The sequence below is a fragment of the Choloepus didactylus genome, chromosome 2 (genome assembly GCF_015220235.1).
Source record: "Choloepus didactylus isolate mChoDid1 chromosome 2, mChoDid1.pri, whole genome shotgun sequence".
Lineage (NCBI taxonomy): Eukaryota > Metazoa > Chordata > Mammalia > Pilosa > Megalonychidae > Choloepus > Choloepus didactylus.
The window spans coordinates 173,285,899-173,305,410 of record NC_051308.1 but is presented as its reverse complement, the minus strand read 5'-3'; the positions used below and the strand labels follow the sequence as shown (position 1 = coordinate 173,305,410).

At 34.5% G+C, this 19,512-nt stretch overlaps 1 protein-coding gene and 1 non-coding gene across 3 annotated transcripts in view; one reads left to right on the top strand and one right to left on the bottom strand.

Annotated features, from left to right (window-relative positions):
* NEGR1 (neuronal growth regulator 1) overlaps positions 1–19,512 on the bottom strand; it is a 904,198-nt gene that overhangs the window by 272,574 nt on the left and 612,112 nt on the right. For both annotated transcript variants that reach the window (XM_037826916.1, XM_037826917.1), the window contains exon 4: positions 5,228–5,359. In XM_037826916.1, coding sequence (XP_037682844.1) covers positions 5,228–5,359 — 132 coding nt within the window. The remainder of the gene's footprint in view (positions 1–5,227; positions 5,360–19,512) is intronic.
* On the top strand, positions 658–764 carry LOC119528253. The gene has a single exon (XR_005215573.1). It is a non-coding gene; the product is annotated as a U6 spliceosomal RNA (small nuclear RNA).

Here is a 19,512-nt window from a genome sequence, read left to right as displayed (position 1 = left end):
ATTAATAACAATGAAAGGAAAGCCTGTCTTGAACCTGGCACAATATTATCTTCAAGGAATCTTCAGATTATCAGGGGATGTAGATGTACTGTCCTATGCTGGTAACACAGACCACTGTGCTCCATTGTGGGCTTTGATGAACTGAAGTTTGTTCAGTAGGCCTTGGCTAATTTCCTTTGGGAAATCAACAAGTAAAAATCATAGGGAGTTCTTAACTTTTGACTTTTAAGGGGAAAACTCACAAAATGAACACTTTCCAAACCACATCACAACAAGGAACATACACACACGTTCCTATTCATCTTAGATATTCCTGGTAAATACGTGACCAAACTATTCCAAACTATAGCATAATGTAGGTCTTGACCAGAAGTCTGAGCCAAACCCATTTCTTACATAAAATATTGGTTTGAGAGATATAAATTCAATTTATCAATCAGTATTAAACTCAGTTCTTCATGGAGCATTTAAGAAAAGGTGAGCAATCAAATTTATAACTGGGGGAGGCACAAAAACATAAAATTGTTTAAAATCCTTAAAAAATCTTTCTGGTCTACTTTTAATGGGAGAGTTAATATTATCTTCACAGCAGTATTTCCACTTGTGACTATACTTTATCTAGCTGAAATTAGTTCTTAAAAAAAAAAAAAAAAGGTAATGCTAACTTTGGCAGCACATATACTAAAATTAGAACTATACAGAGAAGATTAGCATGGTCCCTGCACAGGGGTGACATGCAAATTCATGAAGTGTTCCATATTTTTGCACAAAAATAAGTAACATTTCTATACATGAGTAATGACCTGAGGAGGCAATTAAGAAAAAATTCCACTCACAAGAGCAACTAAAAGAATCAAGTATCTAGGAATAAATTTAACCAAGTTTGTAAAGGACCAGTACACAGAAAACTACAAAACATTGCTAAAAGAAATCAAAGAAGAAGTAAATATATGCAAAGACATTCCGAGTTCATGGATAGGAAGGCTAAATGTCATTAAGATGTCAATTCCACCCAAATTGATTGATCTACAGATTCAACACAATACCAACCAAAATTCAAACAACCTAATTTTCAGACTTGAAAAAGTTAATTACCAAATTTATTTGGAAGGAAAAGGAACTTGAACAGCAAAAAAATATCCTAAAAAAGAACAAAGTGGGAGTACTTACACTTCCTGACTTTAAAGCTTATAATAAAGCCACTGTGGTCAAAAGAGAGACATACAAAAATTAACTCAAAGTGGATCAAAGACCTAAATATAAGAGCCAGTAACATAAAACTCCTAGAAGAAAATATAGGGAAACATCTTCAAGACCTAGAAATAGGAGTTAGCTTCTTAGATGTTATACCGCAAGTGCAAGCAACAAAAGAAAAAATCGATAAATGGGAACTCCTCAAGACTGAACACTTCTGTGCTTCCAACTACTTTGGAAGCAGCCAACTTAATGGGAGAGAATATTTGGTAACCATAATTCTGATAAGAGTTTGATACCCAGTAAAGAAATCCAGAGTTCCACAATTAAAGGACAAACAGCCCAATTATAAAATGGGCAAAGATGAATAGCAATTTTTCCAAAGAAGAAATACAAATGGCTAAAATATGTTCATCTTATTAGCTATTAGGGAAATGCCAATCAAAACCACATCTATTATAATGGCCACTACTGAATAAACAGAAAACTACAAATGTTGGAGAGGATGTGGAGAAATAGGAACACTTAATCACTGCTGCTGTGAATGTAAAATTGTACAGCTGCTGTGGAAGACAGTTTGGTAGTTCCACCAAAAACTAAATATTGAGCTGCCCTGCAACCTGGCAATTCTATTACTCAGTATATACCCAGAAGATCTGAAAGCAGAGACACAAACAGATATTTGCACAACTGATGTTCATAGTGCATTATTTACAATTGCCAAAAGAGAGAAACATTCCAAGTGTCCATCAACAGATGAATGGATAAACAAGAAGTGGTACAGATATATGATGGAATATTATGCAGCAGTAAGAAGGAACGAGGTTCAGGAGCAGCAACAACATGGATGAACCTTGAGGACATAATGTTGAGTGAAATAAGTTAGACACAAAAGGACAGATATTATATGATTTCACTAATATGAACTAACTAGAATATGTAAACTAAGAGTCTTAAAACATAGAATATAGGTAACTAGAGATAGGCAGAAGCTAGAGAAGGGAGAGTGTTTACCTACTATGCACAGAATTGTTAACGAGGTTGAACTTAAAATGTTTGGGAATGGATAGAAGTGATGGTAGCTCATTATTGGGATTATAAGTAATAGTGCCATATTGTAGCTGAATTTAGTTGAAAGGGGTTGTTTAAAGTCATGTATGTCACCAATTACCACTACAAATATAAATAAGTTCTAGCATGAACTAGTACAAAGGTACAACACTTGTACAAAGAGTTAATAACAGAGAGGTGTAAGGGGAAAAATTACTTATTGCAAGATATGGGCAATAGTCAACAGTTATACCTTAATATTCTTTCATCAACAGTAACAGCTATGCCACACCAATACTAGGGGTCAATAACGGGGTATTTTGGGTTTTCTTTTTGTGTGTTTATCTGTATTTTTCTCTTTGGGCCAATGAAAATGTTCAAAAATTGAGTATGATAATGATTGCACGGATAAGTGATGATACTGTGAGATATTGATTGTATGCTTTGGATGGAATACATGGTATGTGAATATATTTCAATAAAATCTGCAAAATAAAAAGGGTAGAATGTGTTATGATTTAAAAGAGCACCAATTAGCCATTTTTTCACATTTCCCTTCTTTATTCCTTTTTCCTCTCTTAAGTTAAAGTTTGTTAACAAATTCTTTCCTACCTATTCTAAGGCATCTGATACCCTACAACATCCACTGAAGCACACTCTTCAGCAAAAGGAATGTCTCCAAGCCTTCTTTCAAGCTTTCTTTCTCCCATCTTGTTTTGAATTTCTCCATGAGTCTCATGTGTCTGCACATCTTGCAAGCAGAGGTACTGACAGCTTTGGTTTCTGACTATCTTTTTAAGGATGTCTGTATAGCAATCAGTCTTGGAAGACAGACACAGTTCTCCCTGTGGAGCAAAGGGCAGGTTTGTTTGCAGTTCAATATGATAAAGATAATTTCTCCCACTGGGGCAAATGTTTGCTTGCAGCCCATTATAAAAATTCAAGTTTCCTAAGCTCAGGGTGCCTGAGGTATGACCAAACCCTCTGAGCTTGTTTATGTCACCTAGCCCTCATAATGTCACCCTATGGTAATTGGGGATTGGGGAGCTGATGCAAGAAAATGATAATACTCTGGCGACTGCGTGTCAGTCTTCTGTCAGCATCTGTTGGACTGTGGCAGATCTTTCACAATTCTTGATACCTTGTTTCCCCAGTTTTTGTCCTTTTTGTCCTTCTCCCCTATATATGGATTGTGGGTTCCCCTTCAATTCAGTTTCTCCCCACATTTCTGCCTCCTTAATTGATCTTTCTGTCTAAGGACCCCTTGTCTAGGAAAAAAGAAAATCAGATTAAGTAATAAATGACAATGAACTAAAATTACAGAGTTGGATAAAAAGGCAGCTGTGGGTTGTACATAGAATATGGGCCACAAGAAACCATATAGCAGCTGGGTCTTCAATTTCAACTCCATTGGGGACATCGTTTTAGAGAGCTGTTGGTTTGGGGAGTGGGGACTGGGTTGCATTGCTTGACTGGCTGCCTTGCTTATTTGACAATTTTTACTCTACTTTGTCATTTATTTGTGCTCATTACTAAAAATATTACATTTTTTGTCATCCTGTTTCTCAACTCCCTTCCTAACCCGGCAACAACAAAATCAGCACACTTATTCAGGTAAACATGGGTGGTGACAAAACAGTAAGGAATTTTCACTTTGTTACCTCTTATTTCAGAGAATTCCAGAGGAATCAGAGGCAGCCCTCTGCAACAAAAGTCCTGAGAATAACTAGGAACTGCTTAGAAATGCATATTTCCAGATCCTACACCCCAAGAATTCTGATTCAGTAAGGCTGATGCAGAGGCCCAGAAATTTTGCATTTTCAATGAGTTCTTGGGTGATTCTCAGACAGTTTGCAGAACAGTCAATGAGAAACCCTACTCCAGAAACTGCCTATAATCTGATACTATGTGTATTTGCTAAGTTTATTCCACAGAGATAGTTCAATCCTGAATATATAGACTAGGCACAGACAAAAGTTAGTTGATGACAGCGATTTGCTGTGGCTGACACTTCAATTGCCAAGAGTGTTTTAATAGTTATTTTTTGGCCCATAGAACTAAATGATTCATATTAATATGAAACAACCACTGATTAGTTTTTACCATTTTTGGACATACTTGGAACAATTTCTTCTGAACTATGATACAATACTAAGTACACTTCATTAACAATGGCCATATATATATATATATACATATAAAGTATATAGATGGGATAAAAAATGGACACTAGATTCTAAACACTTTTAATAAAATATCTCAAAGGTATTTCATTTGAAGAAGTTAAATTATTTAAAAATTTTTGAGACTTAAGGGGATATTTTTGAAAAGTACAGACTATACTACTGCAGTCTTTGCTGTTGATACCATAACATATCTAATAAGATATTAATGAAAAAATGTCTTATATCAATGTTTGAGGGCATTTAGAGAGAAGGTGGCAACGAATGTCCTGCAGTCATTTCCTGATATTCAAAACTCCTAATGAGATGTCCACAGGGATTTTTTTTTTTTTTTTCAGCTTCTCAGTATTTTCCATACTAAATAGAATTAAATCATCTGAGTAATAGGAGCATCACAGCTACAGCTCTCCTCTTTGGTACAGACTGGCATACTTAATTTACCTCAGGTTTGATTTACACACTTCAATTTGGTCAAAGTATACTCCAGATGAAACCCGTGAAAACAGAGAAAACACCAGACAGCTACAGTGCTCTAGAGATAAGGATACCACAGTTTAGAATGCAAGGGACTGGGATATTATTGGGAAATTTCAATCTCTACAACAAATTAATGATTAAAGGGTTACTTCAGGCAATAAAAGTTAAATTAAATAATTTGATCAAGATCCCAACAGTATACACTTTCATTGTCAGTAGGTAGTCTTTATCAATAGACTGCCTATTAAGAAACACCACCACATTATTTCTCAGGTTTTGGTCTTTTCTCTGAAGTTATGGTGATAAAAGGTGATAAGACTTACAGTTTACGACAAGTTTTACTTTTTTCACGTCTGGGAATGACACATCATTTTCCGCACTGCATTCATATTCCCCAGCCTGGTCCCTTGTAATTCCATAAATGTCCAAATATTGTCCATTTTCAAATGGTTTTGCTACAAAAAAAGAAGTATAGCATGTTTAATTGTGGCTACCTAAGGCTTCATTCAAATAAAACAACGATCTCGTGTTGAAACTAGATAGTGCTGACAAACAATTCAAATGAAACTGGGGAATTATTAAATCCTTTGTTCTCCTGTGTTCAGAGGAAAACTCAGAGAATAAAAGCATGAGACAAACAAGGAATACTATAAAAAACTGTTTTCCAGAACAGGATATACATGTGTTCTTTTTAATTGATTGTGGTCTCCCAACCTCGTCACACATCAAGTAGAACTGTGCACATTTCTGTAATTGAGTTCAACAACCTCATAGCAGTGTAGATGAAATTCACTAATATGACTTGGTACATATTGACTTTTGTACAGTGTAAGCTAGAAATTTGACACTTAACCTAACTAAATGTTACTTTTCTTTTGGGAAAATCACATACCCTCCCTCAAGATTTCAAGCCAGACAGCTTGATAAGAATATAAAGATAAATCAAACTGTTATAATATTTCAGTTTCCAAACCATTCACATTACCAAGAAAGATCCACTATGCACATTATATTTAATCCACCCAATAAATCTTGAAATAAACCTTTATGACTTTTTAAGAGTTAAGTGGCTATAATAACGAACTAAAGTATCTTTATTTTTTAAATATTCCAGGGAAAACATTCTGTTTGGCTATTAATATTAGTGTACTAAGAATATAAAGACATAATCACAGTTGAAAGACAATAAGATAATACACAAATGAATGAGATTCATATAAAAAAGAATCCTTTGTGAAAAAATGGAATTTTTATTTATTTGAAAACAGAGAATCACTTGGAAGGAAAGATCCTAATCAGCAGAGGTATGGCAAAGGAAGAATGGACCTCTGTGAATTTCAGGAGTGGCAACCCTTCTCTGCCCATGTGGCAAATCATATTTCAGTGCATAGCAAAGGGAACTGGGAAATGAAACAGAGCTTCCATGGAATGGTCTGGTTTCAAAAGTCAACTTTATTTTTGTCTTCATCTTATTTTCTTGCAGAAAGTATTGCAATGATGCAGAAATTAGAAAAATAGTAAGAAGATTTAATTTTATATGAATGAAAGAAAATGAAATTTAGTTATGGTCCTCCAAATGTAAATGTCCCTTGTAAATGTTATTTTTCCCTGTTAAGCTCCCTTATCTAGGTCTGCACCAGCTGCTGCACAGTCTGCTCTCCAGGTAACTATGACTTGCTAATTGAAACCTGAAGTGTTTAGAATACAAATGATTGAATCTTTTCTCTATTTAGTTGACTGATCCCAAGTTGGAGATTGGGAGTGGGGAAAGCTGTATCTCTGAGGTGGTAGTTGACTGATATGTTAACAATTTCCATTTGTAAACCTATAAAAGGAGCAATTGTCTTCAACTTCTATGTTCTTAAAATCTGATTTTATACTTATTTTCTTAGCTCATGCTGGTACCCTGATACACCTCCAATATACTACTATAATATTGATTTTCTATTGTTCCCTTCTTTTTTCTTGTATTTACCTTTACAATTAAGATACTCTAGGCTTATATTTGTCTGTAAAATATATTGAAACATAGGGAAGACAAAATCTTTATAGATATATAAGAATTTTTAAAGTATAACTTGAATTATAAGGTAATGGCAATAACAAATGGAGGTTAAAGCCAGGTACTGTATCAGGATTAAATGACCTAGTCCAGAAGTACAAAATAAAGGCCACCATAGGTGAAAAGATATACTATTTTGAAACTTTGTAGAAACAAATTTATCAGGGTCAAAATTCTTTTCAGTATTAAGTTTTCACTTGAACATTCCAATTTATGTATATTGACACAATTTTAAGAAATGGTATCCAAAAATTACATGCCTTTGATAGCAGATAAGCAATTATAATTTAATAATCAAGTATTATTTTAATAATAAATTATTAAGTTTTGCCGGTGTGAGTGTATGTGTTATTGTTTTTATTGTTTAAACACTGAAGAAATACAAACACTATATTTTAAAATATTGGAGGGCATGAAAACACATTAGTTTTAATATGTCTCACAGAAATTTAAAAAAAAATGAACAAAAAGAGAACTCTAAGCTTTGAAAATCAAAGAAAAGCAAAAAATTATTCTTTCTTTCTAAATGGCAGAGTCTGAAAGAATGAGAGCAAGTGCAAGAAGCCATGTGACAAAATATCACTAATATCCTCAAATTGGGGTCACAACATCTCCCACCTTCAGAGGGCACGATTCACATCTATTGATTGCTGGTTTCTTGGAGGTCACTGCCTAAACTGTATAGGCATATTTCGAGATCTTTCTCTAACTCCACCATTGAGCAAGGTCCTTATTTACAACTACCAAAATTACCAGTAAATGATTATGTATTGCTTAATTCAATAGTTATAGAGCCAGTGAATAGATGATATTGCCAGTACTAATTACCATATGAATATTAGTGCATGATCAACATTTTATTTTTCCCTCCCTGATACCTGGTACTTTAAGCCGTCCTACTGTTTCCATTCATTATGCATCAACATTCCCAAAGTTGTACTCTAAGCATCCCTTTATTTTTACACAAAAAGCTCTGGTTTCATCCCAAACTCATCTTTGCTCTATTCTCAGTCTGATTTACCAGTGACCAATTCTGACCTACCAAGGCTGAAACCCTATTTGAATTCCAGATTTAGAACTTGGAGTTGCTTTGCCCCAAGTTTAGCCCCTGAAGTTTACTCATTGTTTAGGCAGCATCTTTGGTTGTTTGTCTTCTGTTTTCCCTAGAAATAATTCTTTACCTTACTTCTGGAAGCTAATCCTATCTTTAGATACTTGGCTGGGTCCCCTTCCTTTTCCATAATTTCCCTCCCAAGGTGACTGGATTCAGGCATTATACATTAAAAATACAAAGTAGAACACCTCAGTTCATATTTGCAATGTAAATCAACCTATCCCAAGAAATGGATGGCTAAACAGATTATGGACCTAAAGATATTAGGACCATGAACAATGCCAAGAATTTACAGTCTTTATGAGGGATATATATTAACCTCACAACTACATCTCCTAGGATACCTATTACCCAACTAGATGGATTATAAAAACATTTTGATATGGTAGCCCTCTTCTGGTGATAAGTTTTACCATTCTCCTTGAGGGCAGGGACATTCTCATGAAGAATGGTAAAACTTGTTCATCTCTGTTACTAGCCCTAGTATAATGCCTGAAACATCAAAGGCACTTGAAAAATATTTATTTAATAAATAAATGAATGAATTAATTAATGAATTAAAGTCCTGTAAGCATAGAGCACAGAGTATCTAAACTAAACTTTTACATTTGAGAAAATCATCACCTCTCTCTCAGGGTCATGAAGAAAGTAAAGAACTTTAAAAGGAGTTGTCATCCTTGCTGAGATCCTAAAGTGATGGGTGATGACAGGAGTGGGAAGAGGCTTTACAGTTATCATAGCTAACTTTTTAAAATTTAAAAAGACTAACAAAAACAATAGATGCAATTTTGGGGGGAAAGAAAGATAAGTACTGCTTATAATCCAGACAATGATTTTCCTTTGTGGATAGTCTCTTCCAAGCATAGATATAATTTTCTCAAAAAATAGAGAACTGAAGAAAAGCCATGACCTTTCAATGATGCCACAATTATCCCAATCTTCAAAAAAGAGTTGAAAGAAAAGAATATAGCTATACTTTATAGTATCTCTCTGATAATGATTGTTAAACCTATCCAGAAAGAATTCTGCAATAGAAACTATATGATATCTAGATATTTGGCTTTATGGTCTGCAAAATGTGTTTGAAGGTATCCTTTTTTGTATATAAAAATTGTTAGCAATAGCATCAGTATTTCTCCACAATATAGACGATATTAACATCTCTTCCCTTAATTTCTGTGACATTATCATCCAACTGATTTTCCTCTCATTTCTCTAGCCATTTCTTCTCACTTTTCCACTTTCCGCATCCTTCCATCCTTAAAATATTGTTTCTGTCCTATATCTTTTCTCTTCAACCAGTACAAGCTTTAAGAGTATTTTGTCCATTCTTTTGCATTCCATCACAATCTATATATTACAAGTCAGCTATTGCTGTATTTAGCCCTTATGTGTGTATTCAACTGCCTTCTAGACATCTTTACTTGGATGTCTCATAGTCATTTCAAAATCAACAAGACCCAAAAAAACTTACTTTTCCTGCCATGTCTGCAGATCCTCCTGTGTTCCACTTTCAGTGAATGCTTTGATCATCACCTAGTTTCTCAAGCTAAAAGTCTTTGTATCAACTTGGACAACACTTTTTATCTCAGTCCATCCATCCATCCATCATTATGTCTTGTCAATTTTGCCTCCTAAGTAGCTCTCAAACTTGTTTTAGGAGCTCTTGTGTCTCAGTTACTTGTCTTTGAATACACAACTCAGATACTGTGCCAATGACTGCACACTGTTTTGCAGAGTCATTTCAATTGTTTTCCAAAACTCTTGCCTTTTCAAGGCAGCTCTACATGAAGATATGTTGTTATGGTTCCCTGGCCATTTATTACTAGATGGCATTATTTGCAACTGAATTTTTAAATTTCTTGGAATGTTTCATTTGCTTTTGTTATTATGATTATTTCCCTTCAGATTTTTGTCCACCACAATATTTGATATCCTGTAAGTATCTCTTCTATGCAGTATACAGTATCATGTGGTTAGGGATGTGGGTTTTGGAAGTAGTCTCTCTGGGTTCAAATACAGCTCTGCACTTATTAGTTATGGGTCTTATACAAATTACTTAACTTTTATTTTACTCATCTGTAATGTGTGAGGATAACAAAACCTGCCTCATATGGTTGCTGTGGTGATTAAATGGATTAATGCAAGTAAAGTGCTTAGAACTGTGTGTAACATTTCAGAGGAGTTCAAAAATTAATTCCTATTATATAAATGCACGGGCTTAGGCATACTAAGGAGGTTGGTTGAGAGAAAGATTGTTTTCACAGTGGCAGATTGACTACATTCAAGGAGTGGTATTTCTGTCTCAGCATGATATTCAATACAGACCAGAAATAAGGCTAAGGAAGGTGTTCAAGGGGTGTTAACAGCAATGACCAGTTCAGGTCTCACATCACTGTAGGACATCAGTAAACGTATCTTCCCATTAATCTGTGTATAAAGCTTGATCTCATTTTGGAGTCACTCTCTGCCTCTGCCTGAATCCACAATGAAAATTTAGCCCACTTGATTCTTAGAAAAATGCATATATATATATGTGTGTATATATATGTGTGTGTGTATATATATATATATATATATATATATATATAAAATCCTTGCATAGTCACTTGTCCAAAAAATAGAATTCAAAGATGGCTTTCAGCTTTGGGTTTCCGATGGGAATTGCAGGCTGAGGCAGTATCCATTTGACCTCATTTATCCATACACAGGTTTTCTTTCTTCTTCCTGGAACACTCTACATCTCAATTCATCCAGCTAACTTCTATCTATCCTTAAAGTCTCTGGCTTAAAAAAAAATACCTCCTTAGAGAAATCTTTCCTGATTTAGTCACTATCAAATCTAGTAGCTACAGGTTTCATGCTTCCAAAATCAAACCAAACCAAAACAAAACAAAATTAACAAAAAACCTTCAAACCTTCTGTGGCATATACAGGCTTCCTATTATTTCTTTATTAATGACTTTTAAAATGTTTATAATTCCTGGTTTAAGTTCTGTGATGTAAAATGTTATCTTATTCCCTGTTTGAAGTATAGAGAATAGGTGCTAGACATATAGGTTGACTATATGAATAAAGAATGACAACATAATGGAAAGTTTTCTTAGTCAAGTGATTATTAACCATATCACCATACACAGAAATAATATTAACCTTCTACTGAGTCTTCATTATGTATAAGGTACCATGCTAAATGCTTTCTAATGAATTTCTCAGTTAACTTTATGTAAATTTATGAGGTAGTTTCCATTATATAGAATAAAACTTTAATGGTTAAAGTAGTTAGATATCTTGCTGACAGACCCAGAGACATAAACGAAATCAAGAACTAACTGCAAAACTTAGTGCCTGACCTGTATGCATTTGAAACACTGCATTAGTTCACTCTTATAAATGGAGAAAACTAAATGTAAATGGTGATAATAAAAATATTTAGATCACTATAACAACTAAATTAGGTCACATATGTGTCACACTTGCTCTTAAAACTATAAGGCACTATACAAATATTAATCTCTGAAATATGCTACTGGTCTTTGTATTGCTGCCATAACAAATTACCATACATTTAGCGATTTAAAACAATGCACATTTATTGTCTTACAGTTCTGTAAGCCAGAAGTCTGATTCAGATCTGTTATAGGTAGAATAATGGTCTCCCAAAGATACGTGCATTTTAATTCTTGGAACCAGCAATTATATCACTTTATATAGCAAAAGTACTCTGCAGATGTGACTGAGGTCAAGGTTCATGACATGGGGAGATTATATTGGGAGGGCCCAATCTAATCACATAAGCTCTTAAGGGAGGAATTGGAAAGTAAAAGAGTGGGTCAGAAACATATAACATGATAAGCACTCAACCCACAGTTGATGGCTTCCAAAGTGGAGGAAGAGGGGCATGAGCCAAATAATGCTCTGACCTGGAAATTAGTAATGACCTTCAGAAGACATCAGGAAATGAATATCCAAAATGGAACCACATCTGCTGACACCTTGATTTTAGTCTGGTGAGACTAGTAGCATACTTCTGACTTACAGAACTACAAGATAATAAATTTGCATTGTTTTAACCCACTAAGCCTGTGGTAATTTTTTACAGCAGCAATTTAAAACTAATACAGGGTTTCTCTGGGCAAAAATCAGTGTCAGCAGGGCTACATTCTTTCCGGAAGTCTCAATTTTTTTGCCCATTCAGATGTTGAAAGAATTACGTTCCTTGCGGTTGTATTACTGAGGTCATTATTTCCTTGCTGGCTGTCAGCTGAGGGCCATTCTTAGACTTTAGTAACTTTATTCCTTGGCTCATGGCTTCCTTCCTTCATTTTCAAAGTTGGCAATGTTGAGCTGAGTCCCTCTCCCATTTTGAATCTCTCCTGCCTTTTCTTTCCTTCCATTTCCCTATCTAGTCTTCTGCCTCCCTCTTTGACTTTTAAGGACACATCTAATTAGATTGGGTCCATCTGTATATTCCAAGGTAATCTCCTCAACTCAAGGTTCTTAACCTTAACTTCTTCTTCCAAGTCCCTTTGGCCATATAGGGTAACATAGTCATAGGTTCCAGGGATTAGGGTGTCGGCACATTTGGGAGCCATTATTCTACCTATCACAGTTCTTCATAACAGATTGTAGTTACACTTGCACATACATTGCAATTTGTCTAAGATTTTCAAAGAAAGCAGGAAAAGAAAAACGTGGTCTAATTTATAGAGGTCCTTAGTTCATTAATCAACTTTGAATAACATGAGTAAAATTTAGTTTAATGAAGGTGTACCTTAGGAAGCAAATAATTTTCATGAGAATGTACCACAAACTTAACAGGTACTAATTCTAGGAATTGTTAGAACATTGAATAATGACATTTTAAGGAATAATGAGGGGAGGGTCTATGGGCAGATGAAATTATGGAAGTCACAAACTGAAATGATTGCAACAGAGATTTCAGAAGAAAACAAATCAAATACATATTAAATAAAAACTCCTTGTTTTTATTTGAACTGTTGCATATTTATTGTTTTGCATCAGCAGACACGGAGGAAAATTCTGAAATCTGCTCACAGTCAATTGTTTCTTTCCTTTCTGCCTGTCTGCCTTTATTTTCTTCCATTCATACATACATTCAACAGACATTAATTGTGCCAGGATTTCTGACCAGTGAACAAGCCTGTTTTCAGTTTTAAAGAGCATACAATACAGTTTATTGGGGAAGTAATAATATAACAGGCAATTTCAATAAAGGTATAAAAGTGTTACATTTGGGGTAAACATAGGATGTCATGACAGCTTATTGTGCTTTCATAATTGTGCTATCATAATTTCAGTGAATAATTCTGAAAGTTTAGTGAGGCCAGAGCACTGACCTTGTAGTACTGGTTAGAAGCAAGCTGTAAGGAGCTGTAAGGAGAGGTCAGGGCCACACAAAGAATTTGAATTTTAACTTGAGGAACTATTGGAGTGCTATAAGTAAAACAGTATGACAAATTGTAATATCTTTAAACATATTTTCAGAAAGGTAACTCTGGAATGCTGCTACCAGTTATATTGAGGATCAATGGCCCAACTTACCTTCTTGCAATAAACTACTGCAGGAATGGACAAAATATATGACAAAACTCTTTCAGACACTGGACACAAGGCAGTATTGGATTTTGATCTCTGAAGAAAGGGAAGGAACAAGATGAGCTCTATAATTGGTCAGCATGACTTTCTACCTGGAGGCAATTTTTAGATTCTGGGCTTAGGAAGGTGGAAACCAACCAGTGATCTTGCTGATTTGAACAAAGAGAGATTAGAATTCAGACAAGTTTAGGGGGCAGATTTTTGAGGATGAAGGATCCACACAGACAAAGAGCTACAGAAATCTGTAGCTGTTACCTTGTCTTTACTGAGAACTAGGCTGTGCATACACAGAGAGATACCTCACAGTGTTGGGTAAAGAACAACTGAGGTTTTGTAAACTAATCTGTTCTTAGAGCTCAGACTGGACAGTGAGATGTTTGGTCTCTGACCAGTCAGAACAGAGACTCTCTGTGATCCTCAGAGCCTTCAGTGGAGCATCCAGTGGACCTTAGTAATAGGGCTCAACAGAAACTGGAGTAAATATTATTCTAGACATGCCCTTTTGAAGCTTAAAAACAGGATCAAAGAAACAAAAATATTTGAAAGTGACATAGTTTATTGTAAGAAAAAAGTCCAAAACAATTTAAAGAGAAAAAAATCTAGATATTCAGCAACATAACAACAAAAAGTCCAGAATACAATTAAAAAATTAGTAGACATTCAAATAAGCAGGAAGCTGGGACCTTAAGCTAAGAGAAAATAAGTCAATAGAAAGGGACTTACAACTGATACAGATGATGGAGTGATTGGATATGGATTTAAAACAAATCTGACTATTATAACAATGTTATATTTAAAGGAAAACATGAATACAATGAAGAGAGGCATGAAAGTGACAAAAAAAGGAAAACATGAATACAATGAGGAGATGAAAGAAAATCCTTGACATAGGAAAGCAAAATATCTGATATGAAATATTTACTGGCTGAAATTAATAGCAGATTGGACACTGCTGAAAGAAAAGATTATTAAACTTGACAGCACAGCAAGAGTATTTAATATTTATTCAAACAGAAGCAGAGAAAGAAAAAAAAAAATGCTAATAACATCTGTTGGGGATTGAATCATGTCCCCCATAAAAAGTGTGCTCAGGTGCCAGTCCCTTGTCCTGTAGGTGTGAACCTATTTATAAATAGGATCTTTGCAGATTTTATTAGTCAAGCTGTGTCCAAAATGAATGAAGGTATTCCTGTATCCAATAGACCTAAAGTCCTTCTAAGCAAAGGAAATTGGAAATAGAAAGAGAGTCCATTGGGAGCAGCCAAAAGCTCAAAGTCAATGGTACCCAGAAGAGAAAAGAGAAGACATTGCCATGTGCATTGCCATATGATGCAAAAGCCAAGGAACTCCAGAGATTGCCAGCCAGCCAGAAGATACCAACCCTGGGAAGAATCAAGCATTCTAGCCTCGCAAAATATGAGCCAATAAATTCCTGATGTTAAGCCAACCCATTTTATGGTATTTGTTTTAGCAGCTAGTAAACTAAGATACCATCCAACCAACCACCAAGAAGAGAGTGTAAGTGATAAATAGAACAATATTACATGGTCTGATAGGTGGATATCAAGGGCCCATAAAATAGAAAAATATGAAGAAATAAAGGCTGAATATTTTTGAAATTTGTTGTATAAAATAGCAGATCTGAGAAGTTCAGTATTGTCTATGCAGGATAAACATAAATACAAACATACAAAAGCACATGATCAAATTTCAGAAATATGGAGGGAAAGAGAAAATTTAAAAAGCAGCTAGAGATGAAAGACATATTTCACATGAAAAGAAAAAAAAACAGTGAAAATAAAATTGCAGACTCCTTTTTCAAAGACTATGCAAGCCAGAAGACAATGGAATAGCATCAAAAAAGAATAAAGGTCTAAAATCAACCTTGTAAGCTTCAACCTTGAAAATCTAGAAAAAGAAGAAGAAAGAAAACCTAAAGTAAATAGAAGTATGAAAATAACAAATTTAAGAGTGGAAGTAAATAAAATTTAAAATGGACAAACAATAAAGAAAATCAATGAAGTCAAAAGCTGACCCTTTAAAAGATGACTGGAGTAGATAAGCCTTATCCAGACTGATAAAGAACAAAAAGAGAGAAGATACAATTACCAATACCAGGAATGAAAGAGAGGACTTTACTACAGTTTCAAGAAAAAATAAATGATTATTAAGTAAATGTTAAGAACAGCTATCTGCCAATTAAATCAACTAGATTAAATGGATACATTTCTTGGAAGATACAAATCTCCAAACTGATTTAAAAAGTAGGAAATTTGAATAATCCCATATTCAATTATAAAAAATTGAATTCACAATCAAAAACTTACCAATACAGAACATTCCAGAACCATATGTCTATTAAACCTTTAAGGAAGATATAATATCACAGCTGCACAAACTCTCAGAAAATGGGGAGGAGTGAACACACCAAAATTTATTTTAAGAAGTTACCATTACCCTATTGACAAAGCAGAAGCAACAAAAGTAAAGAAATCCTCTTGAAAACAGAAAAAAAATATCTTTTAACACATTTTAGTGAACAGATCCAGCAACACATAAAAATGAAAATGCATCATGATGAAGTAGAGCTTATTCCAGGATTATAGTCTGGTCTAACTGCTGAAAAATCAAACAACATAATTCACTAAATTAACAACAACAACTACAACAAATGTACAAATCACTCTAGATGCAGAGAAATCATTGACAAAATTCAACAATCATTCAAGATAAAAAAAATTAATGTTTTTTTCTCATACTTTAGCAAGGGCAAAGACCACATTTAAAAATATCAAACAACTACAAACAAGAATATAGTGTAAAATCTACAGTTCTAGGATGATGTGTGAAAACAAGAATGGGGTCCCTTGTGGTACTTCATTGTCAACATTGTCAGAGAAACACTAAACTAATGTGTCTTGTATAACTTCTTTTCTAAAATATGTATCTATCCAAGAGGGATAAAAAGGGCATATTCTCCATTCTTAAAATTCATTTACCCCTAGGAACAATTTTTAGCTGACTTTCAGTGGACCAATATGTACTCACAGCTTGTCAATAGCCACTCCATTCATTATTTTTCTGATCTATAATACGTTTGAAGTCTGTTAATTAGGACTTCCCTGATAACACATATGCTATTAATGATCAGATTTAACCTATCGTTTTATGAAACTAATACTATAAACCAGTTATAAATTTCTATGTTGAGTTCATTTTTAAAGGTAGCAAGATAAAATTTAAAATTTGCAAAAAACTAGTGATTGAAGGAAACTTTCTCAATCTGACAAAAATGTCTCTGAAAAACTTGCATCTGTCCTCACATTTATTAATTAAAGCTGAATGCTTCCCCTCTAATATGAAGAACAAGACAAAGTTGTCCAATCTGATCCATATCTTACACCTTATATATATTGACCTAAATGTAAATCATAAAACCACAAATCTAGAAGAAAACAAAGGAGAAAATCTTTGTGACTTCAGATTGGATTAAGAGTTCATAGATATGACACCAAAAACATGAGCCATATAAGAAGATATTGATAAACTGGACTTTATTTTAAAACTTAAAGAAAACTTTTGCTTTGTAAAAGGTACCATTAATTAAATGAAGAGACAAGACAAGTGTCCCAATATCATTAATGGAATAAAGCAGGAATTTTTTTTTTTGTGGTAAATTCTGGCAAATTATATTAAGGTTTGTATTTATTTTGCACCAAATATATATTTGGCTTCATTTGGCAAGAGTGCACCACCTTTGGAGTCAGATATGAGCTTGAATATTGGTTCCCTTATTAGTTTAATTTATAAACTGAGGAAGCAAAAATCATGAGGTGTAAAGACAGAACAACTCCTTTTTTTCTTTCTACCCCTACTGCCTCTTTAAAATTTATTCAGTGGAAGAAATTTTTTCCCTGCCCCTAAATGAACACTTGGGAGATACCATGACTTTTCTAATGTATTATCTCTTAATGTAATAAAAACTCTTATGTTCATATCAGGTCACAAAACATATCTTCATTAATAGTATTAACAATTTTGAACTACGATCTCCTATAGAGGGAAATCATGAGAGTTCCGAGGTATAAGTGATGATTGAATCTCTAAGATTACTTTGTGCCTTTTATGATTGTGGGACAGAGAAGGATAGGCAGAGAGTGAAAAAGTAGAAACTTGACTGCTACCATCATGAGATAACTTCATTCTCTCAGGTCCTGAGAGTAGCTTAAAGCTGACACAATTTTTTTTTTTTTTTTTGCATCTACTTTTATCTTCACTTGATTCTTCCTTATGAGATTAGATGAATCTCTAGTTTTATTGCTTGTGTAGACCAGGAACCTAGTAATACTTTCAATTTCTCTCCCAACTTGCAAAGGTGGCTTATTTGATGAGAACTAATATGACCTCTTTTGTGGATAGAATTACAAACCCCATAAAGACATGTCCAAGTCCTAAACCTCAGTCCTGTGGTTGTTAACTCATTTGTAAATAGGACCTTTGAAGATGGTATTATTAGTTAAGGTGTGGACTCATTTGTGAATATGGTCTTCAAAGATCCTATTTAGATGAGGTCAAATTGAATCAGGTGTGCTTAATCCATATGGCTGGAGTCCTTACAAGCAAAGAGAATTTGACACAGAAGCAGAAGCCAGAAGTCAGTGTGAAACAGACATAAAGAGAAAGAAAGAGAGATTATATGACACCATGTGATGGAGGAGTACTAGAAGCTACAGACACTGGGAGAAGGAAAGCCCTGCCAATATCTTGATGTTGGACCTCTAGCTTTCAAAGTTGCAAGAAAATAAATTCCTGTTTAAGAAAATCCATTGTGTGGTATTTGTCATAGCAGCCCTGAAAACTCAGACAACCTGCATAATGATTTTCTCTTGCCAGTGACCTAGTTCTGGGTCATGGGAAATATTCACACAAGATTTTCATCAATATACTTTTGTGTAGGCCAAAGTTTCTCAACCTTGGCACTGTGGCCATTTTGGACCAATAATGCTTTTTTTATGTGACACTTTTTTCTGCATAGTTAGTTGTTTATTAGCAACTCGGAGCTAATACACACTAGATGCCAGTTACACACCAGGTATGAAAACAAAAATATCTCTAGACATTGCAGAAAGTCTTGGAGGCAAAATTGTTCTTGGCTGAGGATCACGTGTAAGTCAGTTCCCCGTGCAGCAACTTCTCCCTCATTTTATACTTCAGAGGCTAGCCAGTTCATCACTTAATTCTAGATTTCTCAAGTAGGAGTCAGATGCTAGTTTACTATGTAACCTATGTTACAGGGAGTCCAGAGACACTCAATTTTCTGAGTGGTCCTATTGAAGTACCCCGAATAGGCTTGAAATGAAAGAACCACTCCCTCCAACAGATGCAACTTTTGGGTTTGTGGGGGTGGGAGACACATAGCACAGCTTCTCCTAAGAACTCACATGAAAATCCCTCTCTCCAAATCCTTTTAGTCCCATAAGGAGGGAGAGAGTTTTAAGTATATTTTAATTGGTTCTTGGCTACTCATGTTTTAGAAGTTCTATGGATGTGATGTGAGTCACACCTAGCTTTCCTATCTGTTGCCTTAGGTTTTCAACTTAACATCCTATTTTAATCTCTTTACATTAGTTTTGTGACCAAGGGCTTGATTTTAGCAATATGGTCTGTACTCCAGGACCTAGACAGAGAATAGAGCTTTGAATTCTCTGGTATTTAATTCTTATGTCATAATTTCACACTGAGAAATAATATTCATAAAGGATTACATGAAGGAAATTCATTCGTTTCTTTAGCTATTTAAAATTTTCTTCATA